General features: G+C 33.2%; 1 protein-coding gene across 6 annotated transcripts in view; it reads left to right on the top strand.

The window, feature by feature from the left end:
• CPEB2 (cytoplasmic polyadenylation element binding protein 2) overlaps positions 1-13,214 on the top strand; it is a 67,089-nt gene that overhangs the window by 20,317 nt on the left and 33,558 nt on the right. For all 6 annotated transcript variants that reach the window (XM_026455633.2, XM_026455638.2, XM_026455637.2 and 3 more), the window contains one exon: positions 11,055-11,105. In XM_026455633.2, coding sequence (XP_026311418.1) covers positions 11,055-11,105 — 51 coding nt within the window. The remainder of the gene's footprint in view (positions 1-11,054; positions 11,106-13,214) is intronic.

Genomic DNA, 13,214 nt, shown 5'->3' with positions numbered 1-13,214 from the left:
TTTCCATTTATTTTAAAAAGGAGTAAGTAGAATTGACATATTATTTCTCCTATATTAATTTTTTGTTTCTTTATTCTATAGACCCCTGGCCTTTGATAGGAAAAAAAATTATTAACAACTTTTGGAGTAAATTGTTTTTATATAGAAGCCATGTATATTTTATTAAGCATATTCTGATTTTAAGAAGCAATTATTGTTATAATGTACATGGAATCTTAATACTTTATCCTTCCACTGCTCAGAATTGTTCATCTTAGTAAAAGTACAATTTATGAGTTTGGTCACTGAGAATATCTGTAGATTGAAAAAGAAATTATAAAAATGTGGTTGTGAAAGTTTTTGTTTTAAAAAAACTTATTTGAAATATGGCATCATGGATAGAGATAAGTTTTGCTTTTATTTCTTTTTACATAATTGTCTTTATTACAAACTGTTATTACATTCAAAACATACTTGAGTTTTATTTTTTCCAAGCATCTTTGAATATTTAGGTAAATGATTTAAATTATGACAGACTGAAATTTTTTTCTTAAAAACTAAAACCTATGAGACAGAAACTACAATGAATTTTGTTAAAATCACATTTATTTATTCCGAACATGTATGTTTTTACTGCAATCCTGTTATTTACCACAAAGCATCTTTCATATGATCTGAAAAATGTTTGTATCACTTGTTTTAAATGGAAAGACAACAAAAAGAATGTTTCCTATATATAACTTGCAGTGATAAAAGCAAGTAATTGGAATAATTAGGCTTATGCATTTTAACTACTTATAGTATTTGAAGATATATTGAAGAATCTCTTCTGAAGGTTTTTTCCTCCAAAATAATAGCATTTTATCCTTTTTAAAGTATTCGTTTTCCTGTTACAAAAAAAAATAGTATTCATTTATTAAAGAAAATGTGGAAACACTAGGAGAAACAATTTTTAAAATCATCACTTATCTCATGAACTAAAGTAATCATAATTGATATTTTGGTGTATAATTTTTCCAATCTTTTCATTATTTATAAACTTAAAATATTTGCAGTAATTAAATCTTTGCCTTCCATCCAACCTGTTTAACTTTTTAAAAAATTAGTTTAAAAAATATATGTACATACTTTTGAAAGTCAAGTAGTGCTGTAAGTCTTAAATAAGGAAAAAATAGAAGTCTCCTTCCTCTTCCTTGTCTGTCCACTTCAGATTCCTCCTCCTTAGTGGTAGCCACTATGAGCTTATGAGCTTTTTTTTTTTTTTGAACTGATTCTTTGTGTAATTATTTGTAAATAATATGCTTGTGCTTTTAGATTTCCTACATTTTAGATATTATATGTTGATATTCTAATATGACTTAATATCCTTCAATATTTCCCCTACTCTGTCCTCTAGAATGATAAGAGCACTTTTGTTTAAGTCAGGGATTGTATTACTGAGATAAGGCAAATAATATTCATAGATGAACCTTGTAGGTTTTGTACTATAATGTTTTCTTTTTCATAAAACTTTCTTTTTCCTGGTATTAATCATTATCTTTTTTGGTTTATTTGCTTAGTTTTCTAAGTATTTATCATTAATTCATCCCAGAATTTATCCATAGACTGTAAAGCTTCTTTCAATACATATAAATGCATCAAATTATCATCCAGATTGATTTTTTTCATTATTGTAGCCCTATATAGCAGTCATTTGGGGACTTCCATAATCCTAGGAATTCCTTTTTTTCTGTGGAATCTGTGTCCTGATCTCCATGTCCTTCCTTCAGTGACTTAACACCTTTGTTTTTCTTTGATTTGTTGGACCTGTATTACCTTCCTGCTAATGGCACATAAATTTTGAGACCCTGTATGTATTAAAACATAACTTTTCTACCAATATAATATGATTAGGCCACTATGGAATTATATATTAGCAATTTAGAATATTGAAGGTATTGATTCAGAGTCTTTTAACGTCCAGTATTGCTTTAAGTGTGGCATCATTCTGAATCCTGTTCATTTGTATGATTGCCTTGATTTCTTATTTTTTTTGTTGTTGTTGTTTTGCTTTCTGGAAGCTTTTAGGATTTTTTCATGCTCATGGTTCTGCAATTTCATAATAATGAAATGTGTATCTTGGAATGTGTATGTGCATACATACCTTCCTTCCTACCTTCATTTTTTAATTTATTAAGCTGTACCTTCATTGGACCCTTTTAATTCAGAGGTTTATATCTTCAGTTCTTAGAAATTTGGGATATTATTTCTTTGATAATTTCTTCCCTTTTTTTTTTTTTTTTTTTTTTTTTTTTTTTTTTTGAGATGGGAGCCTTTCACTGTTGTCCAGGCTGGAGTGCAATGGCGTGATACTGGCTCACTACAACCTTCACCTCCTGGGTTCAAGTGATTCTCCTGCCTCAGCCTCCTGAGTAGCTGGGATTACAGGTGCCCGCCACCATGCCTGGCTAATTTTTGTATTTTCAGTAGAGATGGGGTTTCACTATGTTGGCCAGGCTGGTCTCGAAATCCTGACTATAGTCTGACCTCTTCGGCCTCCCAAAGTGCTGGGATTACAGGCGTTAGCCACCGTGTCTGCCTCCCATTTTTTAATATTACCTCTTTTTGGAATTCCTGTTCCTCAAATGTTAAACCTTGTATAGTCATCATCTGTTTTTCTTTTCTGTTTTCCATTGTTTTGTCTCTGGTTTTGCATTTGAAGAGCTTATGTTTATTTTTTAAATCTTTTATTGAGTTTTTTGTTTTAAAATTTTTTGCTAATTTTTAAAACCTCCTTTAAAAAATTCTCAGAACTTTCCAATGACATCTTATTCTTGTTGTTTGATCTTATTTCTCTGGAGGCTGTTATAGTGTTTGAAGATTATTTTCCCAGTTCCTTATATTGTCTGTGCTTCTTCTAAGTTCTTCTCTTTTATTTGGTTGTGTTCTCTTTTTTTCTCATGTTGGAGGCTTCATCCTTTACTGTCTATTCATATTTAAAAGTAAGACACACAAAATGGAAATTGGAAGCTCAATGTATGTAGTTGAAATTTTCAGCTAGTAATGATTGTAGTAAGGCAGTCAGGTGAGCCCCTTACAATGCATGTGTCTAGGTCTTTTCTTTTGTTCTGGGCAATGAACATGGATGTGGGTCTTCTAGTCTTCTGCTTGTGAGCTGTAGGCCTAGCTGCTAGCCTTAGATGAACCCAGGAGGGTTCTTTTAAGAACTAACGAGCAATCTTAAACCTTCCTATTTTTAGTTGTACCCCATTTTTACACACGGTTATAACCAGAGCTTCTGATTTCTGAACCTATCCAGGTGTGTAGTACAGTAAATGGAGTGTTAACTTGATGGCATTCCCCATACATACACTGGCTTAGGTTTGTGTTTTCAGTAATTTCTGGTCTACAAAGTTACCATTCAACCATTCACATTTACAGTTCCCAGAAATTTGATGATTTGGTTGTTTTATGATCCTGTTCCAGTGTCTTTATCCTAACGGGGTTATGCCTCTTTAAAAATCTTTTTTTTTTTTTTTTTTTTTTTTTTTTTGAGACACCTCTTTAAAATCTTTTTAACCGCCATGTTAGGGGTTTCAGAAAGCAGCAGAGGTGAACACGTGTATTCAGTCCTTTGTGTTCAGTCTCTGTAATCTCTAGTCAACTTCTACCTCATCATAAAGACTCGTTGGCACCCCTATCAAGGGTAGATTACTTTTGTGTTAAAGATTTATAGAGAATCAAGTTTCTTTTTAATCAGAGCACCTTTCTTATTTTAGATTCAATCATTTGTTCTTGTTTTTATGTTTTTTGAGACGAGGTCTCACTCTGTCACCCAGGCTGGAGTGCCAGTGGCACCATCTTAGCTCACTGCAACCTCCACCTCCCAGGTTCAAGTGATTCTCCTGCTCAGCCTCCCAAGTAACTGGGGCTACAGGCACATGCCATCACACCCGGCTAATTTTTTGTATTTTTGGTAGAGATGGAGTTTGACCATGTTAGCCAGGATGGTCTCGATCTCCTGACCTCGTGATCCACCCGCCTCAGTCTCCCAAAGTGCTTGGGATTTCAGGCCTGAGCCACCATGCCGGAACTGTTTTTTAATATATATCTTTCATGTAATCTTTCACGCAAGACTGTCATGGGAGCAATGGCCACATGTGTTTTTGCTTTACCTTGAATCAGCATCTATCATAATGTCACACAAATAGGAGGGTCCCAGTAAATTATTGATTAAATGATTAAGCATTTTCTCATGATTCATACTCTTCAAAATATTGGTTAGAACTTTAAAGAATTACTGTATATTGTATCTATACATGTAAAATAGTCTGTATAACCATTCTTGAATAGTTGAACATTTAGGTTTTTCAAATTTTTAAATAAAATTGAATTAGCTTTTTTTGTGTTTATTTTCATAGCACAACTTCATATGCTTGTTTCTGAGGCTGTAAACATATATTGCCAATTTAGGTTTGCTTTATACCAGTTCCACTGGCAATATTTTGTTGCCCATTTGCTATTCCTACTGGTTATCAGCATTACTTTTGTTTAAAACCCTTAACAGTAAAAAGTTTTGCAACCATTAACTCAACTTGATTTTAGTATTAGTTGCATATATATGAATTAATACCACTTTTATTATAATAGGTGTATGATAATACATTATCTTACTAAATGATTAATGACTTGTTTTGTCTTTCATTATTGTTGTCTTTTGGGATTATCCTTTTCTTGAATCAAAACTTTTTGGTATTCTATGTTCTTTGGTGTTTCTTGGTAAATTTTCTAGTATTAATTGGTTAAAAGTCTTAAAATATGATTAGGTCAAAAAATTTGTTAGGATTTTGATTTGAACGTGTTAACTAGATTAATTTCAGTTGAATCTGAAGTAGATTGGTGGCTTTTATCAGATGAGGTAAGGAATGATTCTGTTGCTCTCTTCGGATCTGGTACTTTGGATCTAAGGGTCTTTTCTACGTTTGTATGATCTTATTCTTAGGCTTTTATGAGGCATGCATTGAAATTTGGGAGTGTGGTCAGGAATGACTGTCCTGCCCCTTGGATCTGAGCAGAGATTGGAGTTATTCAAGGTTGGTAATGACCACATTCTAAGTGGATTTTACCAGACTTCAAATGAACCTTTTTTTCCTAATTGGATTTGGAAGTAAAGGTAAATGTAGATTATGAAAACAATATTGGAAGAGTCTGTCAGATGATTGGGGGCAATGCTTTATTTAAAGCACTTAATTAAGAAGTATTAGATGTCTTCTATTAAGGGTATGTGTGTATTGTGTGTTTAATATACATATGCAGTATATGACACACCATACATATCATTTATTGAGCAGTTGATACAGCTAAGCATTATTCTTGAGGACTCTACATATATGTATTAACTCATTTAATTTGCATGACTTAAGAGGTAGATATTTACCCTTATTTTACGGTTGGATGACTGTGGCTTATTCTTAATAATTGTCTGCATTTCAACTGCTAGTAAGTGATGGAACTTGGTAGCTCCTGAATTTGTGCTTTTAACCACTGCACCATACTGTCTTCCTTTTGATCTGTTGTTAATTCTAACCTAAACTCTGTATGATTCTAGTATGATTTAAATGTTTATTTTTCTCTTAAAAACAGTTGGCAGAGCACATGGCATTGTTCTTTAGCTATGTTCTCATCACTGAAGAGTGAGTTAGCATCATCAACTGAATATTAGGGCTTTGGAATTCATTTCTTCTATTAACTCATTAAAGAAAAACTAGCTTAGAGAAGGGGAAAATTTATCTTGGCAAAGAGCAACAAGCAGGAATTTAGCAGTATCTCTCCCCACAACTTCCAATATGTAAGAGATTTAGAAATAAGCTGAAAAAAAAAGTCTTGTTCTATGATTTGTTTTTCATTTTCTTAGAGAATATCCTCCCTATGCCACACATACAAACACATATTAAGGTATTTGAGTTTTTGATTCAGTCTGTAGTTTACATAGTAGAATGAAATATTTCATTTATCCATTCAACAAATATTTGAGAGCCTACTATATGCTAGGCTTTGTTTTATATGCTAAAGAATAAAAGAGACTAAGTTACTGCCTTCATGGATCTTCTATTTTAAAGACGTATAGAGACAGAAAATGTTAGATAACAATCAGTACTATGCAGAAAAAATACACTATCAAGGGGATAGAGAAAGAAGCTGCTATTTTAGACAGGATAGTCTGTCATACTATCTCTCAAAGACTTGAATGAAGTAAGGGGTGCAAGGTTTGGTTGTATCTGAGCAAATGTATTTCAAGCAGGAAAAAAAGGAAGTAGGAAGATCCTGGAAAGGGATTCCCTGGCATGTTTGAGGAAAGCAGAGAGCTCAGTGTAGCAAAAATGGTAAAGAATCAGGGACCAGATATTTGTTCCAAATGTAATCTGGTAATTTGTTTAAACAAGTGGTAAGTTTTATACAGTTGTCATATTTCTTAGTATTTTTAGTTGCTCAGATAATACATTTAAAGTGGCTAACATGAAGTAAGGCTTTTTTATAGAGTTGTCACTTAGTAACCATTGGGGCTGGTTCCAGGACCACCCGGGGATACCAAGATCGGCAATACTCAAGTCCCTTATGTAAAATGATGTAGTATTTGCATGTAACATATGCACATCTTGTTGTATACTTTAAATCATCTCTAGATTACTTATAATACCTAAAACAGTGCCTAGACATCACATTTGTGTGGATTCAATGTCATATCATACTTGGTGCACATCAGATTCAAGTTTTGCCTTCTGGAACATTTTGGAATTTTTTTTTTCCTGAGTATTTTTGATCAGGAATTATGTTTTCTTTCTTTCTTTTCTTTTCTTTTTTTTTTTTTGAGATGGAGTTTCGTTCTTGTTGCCCAGGCTATAGTGCAATGGCGTGATCTCGGCTCACTGCAACCTCCACCTCCCAGGTTCAAGTGATTCTCCTGCCTCAGCCTCCCAAGTAGCTGGGATTACAGGCATGCACCACCATGCCCAGCTAATTTTTTTTGTATTTTTAGTAGAGATGGGGTTTCTCCATGTTAGTCAGGCTGGTCTCAAACTCCTGACCTCGTAATCCACCCGCCTCAGCCTCCCAGAGTGCTGGGATTACAGGCGTGAGCCACCGCGCCGGGCTATCAGGAATTATATTTTCAATATAATTTCTTGGTTGAATCCCATGAATGCAGAAGCCGCAGACACAGAGGGTTGACTATATATTATATACAAATTACTATTTAAAACCATAATAGATGAATAAGACAATTGTTAAGATATGATAGATCCTCTAGTTATTCACTGACACCTAAAAATACATATATTTTTAAATTACTTATTTTAAATTACATCGTATCTTAATGTGAAAGGAGCAGTGCCAAGAGCTCATGTATACTCATTATTTATAGATACATTAAGCCATTATGAAATGATCATATTTTCACAATAATAAGCAATTGCCTGGTTACCTAAAATTTAATTTGCTCAAATTTATTACTAGAGGACTTAGTAAGCTTAGGTTTGTTAAGGACAACAGAAAACTTCTAAGTGGCTTGAATAAGATAGAAGTTTGTTTCCCTTACCAGAAATGTTAACACTCAGAAACATTAACACTCCTAGAGTAGTTTGGTGATTTTCATGGATTGAAGCTCGTTTTTATCTCATTCTTCTGTTATCCTGAGAACACAGTTTCTGCCTCATGGTCTAATACGGCTTCTTCACTTTAGCTATTACATCAGCATTTCAGCAAGCAAGAAAGAGGAAAGGAAGGTCTTCCCTTTTAAGATACAGTACTTCCCAGAAATTGCACATACCACTTTCACTTTATATCCCATTGGCCAAATCTTACATTCAGGGCTACACTTATCTACAAGATGACTGGGCTACGTATGTAGCTTTTTGGTTTTTTGTTTTTCATTCTGGGAAGCTCTGTATCTGTCTGACTTTGATGACTCTATTAGGAACAGTGTACACCTATCAGTCCCTGCACCACAGGTCTTTTAAACAATAAGGAGAAATTAGTTTTATAGTAATATGTGTTTTTTTCTATTTTTTCTCTATTAAAGCTTAAATTATCAAATATACCATAGAATATTCTGTGAATTTTTTAAGAGATAAAATTGCCCTACAACCAACCATATATACCTTTATATACCTTTATGTTATCAATATAAAGTAATTATTAAGATAGTGATTAAGAGTATGGAGCCAAACTGCTTAGGTTCAGGTTCTGCCAGTGCTACCTGCCAGTGGTATAACCTTTGGCAACTTACCTATTTAACTTTTTGTGACATAGTGTCGTCATCTTAAAATGGGAAGATAATAATACCTAAGTCATAGGATTGTTGTTAGGATTAAGTAACTGGTTGTAAAGAACATAGAAAAGCTCCTGGCTCAGAGTATAGCCTCAAATGCTGTTAGTTCTTACTATCAATTGGCAGGTTCTTAGTGAAAGTACTTTTAATAATACCCTAAGTAAAACATAACTTTAAAAGTTAACCTATGAAGATGCATTAATGTTTCCACTGTGGTGGAGAAAAGGTGGTTGGGTATCTTTAAAATGAGTCTAAATTTGCTTATTTCATTTGGAGTACTTTATTACTAATAATGGGAGATTTTCTTAGGTAGAGAGCTGTAGTATTTAGAATATGTATACATATGTATACAACATATACATATGTATACAATGTATACAGTATATGTTACTTTGCAAATAGTTGTTTTTTAAACTTTCCACAAAAAGTACGCCTTTTAAAAGTCTATTCAGAGCCATAATAGCAAAAGACTATTAGCAGTGAAAATATTTTTTCTTAATCTGTATCTTGAGATAAATAAATGAACAGGAACCCATTACAGTTGAGAACCTATTAAAGTTGTAGCTGGGACTACAAGCATGAGCCACCATGCCCAGCTTCTAAATGGGTTTGACGGTTTAAAGTTGAGAATCTTTCAAGGTGGAACTAGGCTTCATGTTAAGGCTTTGCGTAATTTACTTTTCCAGGAAGTCTTGCCTTAATCCCTGGGCCTGATTACTATATACTCTGTTGTGTTTTTTTATATAGCATTCTGTATGTAACTCTTTTAGCACCTAGCATATTTTATTGAAATTGTATATTTGTGTCTATCTCCCCTACCACATCATAAGATTATGTCCCACTCATGTTTACATCATCTACATCCTACACACTGTCAGTATCGTAGATTTAATTAACTTATTATGCTGAACAGTGAAACAGGTTGCCACTTTGTAGGAGTTTTTATTTTTTTTTTTTAATCTTAAGTCAGAAATTACAGTAATTTATTCAAGGCCTTAAATTGTTCTCCAAATTTGGCCATCTGCAGCAAGATGTTTAGAAATAGGCATATTTCCAAAATAAGCTGTAATACTTCAAAGTAATGTTCTGTGTTACTGAAGTGCAGTTTAGGCAAGCTGTGCTTCCTGGCTCTTTATTGTGTACCTCCCATATGTGTGCTTCTATTTCTCCATACCAAGGTATCACAACAAGAAATTTACTGGTATGTTTTAGAGTATGACAACTTTATTTAAGAGGTCATTTCGTTAACTCATGTCATGCTGTGTGAAATGCAGGAGTAAATAAGAAATGGTAGATAATCCTTTTGATAACACTTATTTTGCCTAACTGTGTGGAGTCTGAAATCAAAATGTCCCACAGTTAACTTAGAGCTCAGGTGAAGTGTGTGTGCGTGTGTGTGTGTGTGTGTATGTACAGGTAACATGTTTGTATATCTATCATATATATTTATATATTTTAGTGTCAAAATTGGATTATTTTTACCACTTACTCTTGCATTAGAAGATGATCAAACTCTTTAATTTCATAACTAAAACAAAAGTCAGCAGACAATCTCCATCTTATATGTGGGCCTTTTGAGTGTCGAGGACTTGCTGAGGTGATAAAGGTAGATGCGGTTAATCTGTAGAGGACTTGCTGAGCTGATAAAGGTAGATGCAGTTAATCTGTACTCCTTACTCATGTGCTAGCTAGCATATTGTTTTGTTTTTAAAGGGACTGTGCTGAAAAGTACTAAAATGCAATCCCAGACATTTAATTTTTAGATATTTTTCAAATGGGCTTTAAATTTATTATTATTATTATTATTCATTTGTTAGAGACAGGGTCTTGTCCTGTTGCTCAGGCTGGAGTGCACTGGCACAATCATAGTTCATTACAAGCTGAAACTCCTGGGCTCAAGTGATCTTCCTTTCTCCACCTCCCAGCTAGCTGGGACTACAAGCATGAGCCACCGTGCCCCGCCTCTAAATGGGTTTTAATGTGCTATTCTAATAGTCCATTAGAGATTCAGGCATTTGAGAAAAATCCTGTATTTTATAATAGACTAAAAATAATGGTCATCCTAGCTATTGGCATTTATCAAACAAGTGTTATGATGTAAAAATGCTGGATAAACCACAGAATGTTTCATGCATACCTTTTTTCTTTTCCACAGCAGTTCATAATACTGTTGTCCCTTCTGCATTTAGTAAATAAAAACCTTTTGAATGAAGAATGACTCAGAGGAAATACTATGTGCTCATCAGCTTTAGTATTTTTATTTTTTTTTATATTTTTAATCATTCATAAACTTTGAAGAAGTTAAGTTTTCAATATTTGTAATATAAGATGTTTTCATTCAACTTATTTATTTAAATATGACTTTATAAAGCCACATTGGCAAGTTGAGATGAATTTTTCTGCTTATTTTTTATTTTAACATTTTAATTGTTTTTGATTTAGGAATATGAACTTCTCTCGTTTTATTTTTGACAAGCCATCTATAGATAAAATTACAAACAACTTTGAAAAAATTTTAAAAATTCACATTTTATATTAAATTTGCAAGATTAGGATATGATACATATATTGCTTTTACATTTCCAAAAATAAATAAGGTTTATTCTATTGGCATTGCTCCCAAATCACATTGTAATCTTATGAAAAATACTGTGCTCAATAATTTTCTCTTTACACCACCTTTGTTTGTTGTTGTTGTTTTTTGTTTTTTTCTTTTTGCTTTTCAAATAACTCCATAATCTTCAAACTCACCTTTCCTGTCTTTTTAAAGGTCGATTGAGCTATCCACATCCAGGAACTGACAATCTATTGATGTTAAATGGTAAGTTTTATAAAAACATTTTATGTTTCCAATTGGTTTATGTAAAGATGATTTAATACATGTATCTCTGAACCTCTCCATACACACAGTTTAATCATTCTATGAGTATAAAAATAAAGTTACTACTATTCCTATACAAAAGGCAGAATTAGGAATCTGAGTGTGTTCTGACTGGTAAAGCAGTCATTTGTAACAGTATGACTAATTCAGTGATCACAGACTTGGAGGCAGTCCTGGTTTGAATATTGCCTTTCCAGTTTCAGATATGACCTTGGACAGATTACTATTATCTTAGTTTCCCCATCTGTGTAATGAGAATATAGTCTCAAGGTTTATTGTGAGATTTAAATGAGATGTTTGCAAAGTGCGTAGAACTTGTTACTTAGTATAGCACTTGTGTTTGTGGTTAAATAAGGAATATACTGGTGACTATAAATATTGTGATCACGCTAAACTTATTCAAACTAGAAAGCTTACATAGTGAAATTCACCAAAGTAAGGAAAATAATAAATTTTTGTTAAAGTTAGTTTTCTTTCTGTTAGACAGACATTAACATAGTCAGAGTCTCAGTACTTAGCACATCTGTGATTGTGGGAGTAGAGATGGAGGATTAAAATATCCTTCACAGGAGTATTTTTAAGTCAGAGGGTGGGTGTGGAGAGGGAAATAGGAAGGGGAAAGAATAGAAATAGTATTAATATTTACTTTAAAAAACAATATCATTAAAATTGCTTGGCTCTTGTATTTCAACTAAAGCTTTGCTGAAGTAACATGGCAATGAAGTTAAGAAACAAAGACTGAAAATAAGGTACATGTGAAGCTAGATCATGTGAACTAGTATTAAGACAGAAGGATGGAAATAAAGTCCAGGCCACATAGGAGATGGTCAGGGTAAGTAGGATTTTCGGTGAGAAAAATTGAAGAAGCCAAGCATTAGATGAGGTGATTGATTTAATCATTCAGCATTTCACTGTTGAGTTGTCTAGCACATGCAAGCCTAGTTCTAAGCATTGGGTTATCTAATTAGTGAGAATCCTACAGGGCGGTTGTGGTCAGAATTGCCAGGGTACTACTGGGGCCGTACTGAGTCATGTGGAAGCAAAGAACTTAGTATCCACAGTGTATCTGCAACTTACATTATTAGTTATACTAAACATTATTAAACTAATTGATGATTTTGTCAGTTGCGAAAGCCCTTATAAATAATCTAGATGTTAGGTTGAAAAGTGTTTCATCACACAGCAGAAAGAAGAGTATTCAGGCCAGAGTTGCATCTTGTGGACAAATCTGTTTTGTATATTATGTGAGTAGTCTTAGTAGTCTTAGTAGTCTGTCATTTGGGGCGACAATGCATACTCAGTACAGGAAGCTAGCCTGGAAACTCTGAACTTTTTCTGGCAAGGTACTGGCAGGGAGAAAAAGATAATTAAACTAGGGCATGAAAATGTGTTTACATCAGGAAAAGAAACAATTTGATCCAAAGAGAATTTTTTTTTAACTTTTTTCGGATCATTGGTTGAGAGTAAAGCAAGATAATTGGGAATATTTGTGGGTTAAAGTTGCAACATAATTGGGAATATTTGTGGGTTAAAGAAGTCTTGAATATTAGGGATTTAAATAGTTTTGGTAGACACCAGGGTTATTGAAGAGAGAACTAGGCAAATTACTAATAGGTAAGGAGATATTTTTCTTGAACTATTTTTTAACTATGTGTAATTCAGTTATATTCTTAGCATATAGTCTCCCTGGGAAATGTGAGAATTAAGTGATATTAGTACTCCTGTACTAAATATTTATTAAATGTTATTGACAGATTAAAGAAATTGTTGTTTCTCATAGTACATAGACCGACTTTTTGAATTATGAAAGTTTCTTTTTATCACGTTTAACTCACTTTTAGGCATTTGGTTAAGTAAGTTGAATTAACTGACAGAGCTAATATTGTTAATTTTAAAAATCAATGTTTAATAATAAATTTTGCATCAGTCTTTTTATAGTGGTGTAATAGTAGCTAGCTCATAGTGGTTGCTAACATAGATTCTGGAGCCAGATTATCTGAGTTTAAACCCAGGTTGGCTTTTACTATCTGTGTAACCTTGAACAGCTTA

Source organism: Piliocolobus tephrosceles, chromosome 3 (assembly GCF_002776525.5).
Source record: "Piliocolobus tephrosceles isolate RC106 chromosome 3, ASM277652v3, whole genome shotgun sequence".
Lineage (NCBI taxonomy): Eukaryota > Metazoa > Chordata > Mammalia > Primates > Cercopithecidae > Piliocolobus > Piliocolobus tephrosceles.
This window is presented reverse-complemented; position numbering and strand designations above follow the sequence as displayed.